The 2,259-nt window shown below is 30.0% G+C and overlaps 1 protein-coding gene across 1 annotated transcript; it reads right to left on the reverse strand.

Moving 5' to 3' along the window:
- Positions 1-593: 593 nt before the first annotated feature.
- Positions 594-1,394, reverse strand: LOC149512693 (major allergen Pru av 1-like). Its single transcript, XM_089751487.1, has 3 exons — positions 1,211-1,394; positions 861-1,085; positions 594-694 (listed from the first exon to the last, which is right to left on the reverse strand). Exons 1-3 carry the CDS (start codon positions 1,392-1,394, stop codon positions 594-596), a joined length of 510 nt encoding a protein of 169 aa, XP_089607613.1.
- Between the last annotated feature and the right edge of the window lie 865 nt (positions 1,395-2,259).

Genomic DNA, 2,259 nt, shown 5'->3' on the forward strand with positions numbered 1-2,259 from the left:
GTTGGATCATGAAATAATTAAATTCGATGATATGGCCTTTGGTCATCAAAACAGACTGCAAAATTTCAATATATAATAAGATGAAGGCAATTTTTTTCTTAAACAAACAGTCGCAGTAAAAGGACAAGGAAAAATATCTTAAATTTAAATTTTAAATTTATTAAATATTAAAAATGATTATATAAATTAATTTAGTTAAACTTTAATTTTGATGAAGACAACTTTGATTTTTTAGTTTATTATCATAAGTGAGAAAAGAAAAACCAAAAGAGTATAAATATAAATATATATATATATATTCCCTTTGTCCTAAATTATTTGAGTGTTATATATTGATTTTCATGGAATTAGTGTAATTTTAATTTCAATTTAACTACAACCATAAAATTCTAACTTCCGGACAAAATGTCCGAAAGGAACTAATGTACGTGTCAGAATTAGTCTCACATTTCTTCTGAAACTTGACTTTGTTATGTTCAAGATATGTAACTAGTAAATCTTAAAAGATGAAGATAATGCACTCATCATTTTCAATGGATAGCTTTATCAAAAAACAACTTTTAATTTAAAGCTTAAACACATTCGATGCTCCTTTATTTATCGCTGGCAGTTGACAATTTCAGTTCAAGATTCCTGGTAGTCAGGACAAACTGTGAACTCTTATTAGCAATATGAAGATCATATGGACCAACAACTGCAAAAACAAGAAAGTTAAAAAAAACAAAAGGCACATATGCATTCCACAGTGTATGAAGTGGATGCTTTCTCAAATTCTCAATATTGGGATTTTTAGTAGGCATCGGGATTTGCCAAGAGGTAGGCTTCAATGGCCTTGAACATCTCCGACGCCTTTTCTTTGCCTGCCTTGATTCCCTCTTCCTTGAGCTCAAAGTCTCCAATGGTGTAATACTTACTAGTAGTCTTACATACAGATCCCCCACCTGCTGAGGGTTCTAATTTGGTCTCGTAAGTGATTTTCTCAAGAGTGTTCATCAAAGCATCGCCTTCAATTATACTGTAACTATATACAAAATTTTCATTGTCTAGTGCTTCTATCTTCTGCTTCACATAATTGAATTGGCTTCCTGCATGAGGAAAGGAAAATATTAAGCTTTTGTTCCACAAATAAAAAAAAAAAAGGAACTTTACTTGTAAGTTCTAATTCAATATATTATTCAAAGTATTTAGTTGCATGTATAAACTAACTAACCTTCTCCAAAAGTAACTTTCTTGATGCTCCCAGGCTCCCCATTGCCTTCAATATACTCAACACTCCTAAAAGCCTGAGGAACAACCTTGGGAATGAGCTTGTCACCATCAAGGATACAAGCCTTAAACATCTTGGCTGGTGGGATTGAAGTAACAACCTCAGATTCATAAGTGAAAACACCCATGATTTTTTAATTTGGAAATGATCAAAGGAGGAGTGAAAATAGAATTGATTGATATTTTGCAAAGGGATTTTTTAGGTGTGGAGATGTGAACCTGAAGCTGTAGTATTTATAGAGAAAGAATGAAGATTAATCCAGAAATTAAGCACCTAAAAAAACTTAAAATTGATTCTGGTTTGTGTACTGATCTTACATATTCTTCAATATGCAACAGCCAAGCTTACCATAAAGAACAAATTTATGGATCTTGAAAGCAGTCAACATCAGAAAAGGATTAAAAGGAAAGAACTCTAATATTTTAAGCACAGAAGACCTTGCATTCAAATGCTTGGCCAATTAGGAACTCATAGGTATGTGGTAAATTGTAATTATAATGATTAATAAAAGATTTTTAAAGTTAGATTCATTTGCAGCTTTTAGCCATTAGGTATTCATTCAGTTAATTTGATTAATTTTGAATCGAATTATCTAAAACCGAATTAAACAAATTATATTATTTTATTTTTATTAATCAAATTGAATTTTTTTTTATTTCAAAAATTAACCAACTCAAATTAATTCGGTTAGTTAGGTTAATTTTTTAGTTAACTGAATAATAAAATATATTAAGTTAAATTATATTGAAATTTAAACTAGGATTTTGAAAATGTTCAAAATTAAACAATACAGAAAGAGAGAAAAGAGGATGATGAACTTATTGTTTGAGGTGTGGGGAAGAAACAGAGAACTAGATGGTATTTATAGACTGCATTTGAAGCTGAAAATTTTAATTTCTTCATTTTTTTTTTTTTTTTGGATATATCCAACATAGTCACTGCTTTTCAAAGAATTTGCAAGAGTCAAAGGAAGCATCCTGCATGAGAACTTT

The sequence above is a fragment of the Durio zibethinus genome, chromosome 22 (genome assembly GCF_047325235.1).
Source record: "Durio zibethinus cultivar Kanyao isolate XHJ-2024 chromosome 22, ASM4732523v1, whole genome shotgun sequence".
In the NCBI taxonomy this organism is placed as follows: domain Eukaryota; kingdom Viridiplantae; phylum Streptophyta; class Magnoliopsida; order Malvales; family Malvaceae; genus Durio; species Durio zibethinus.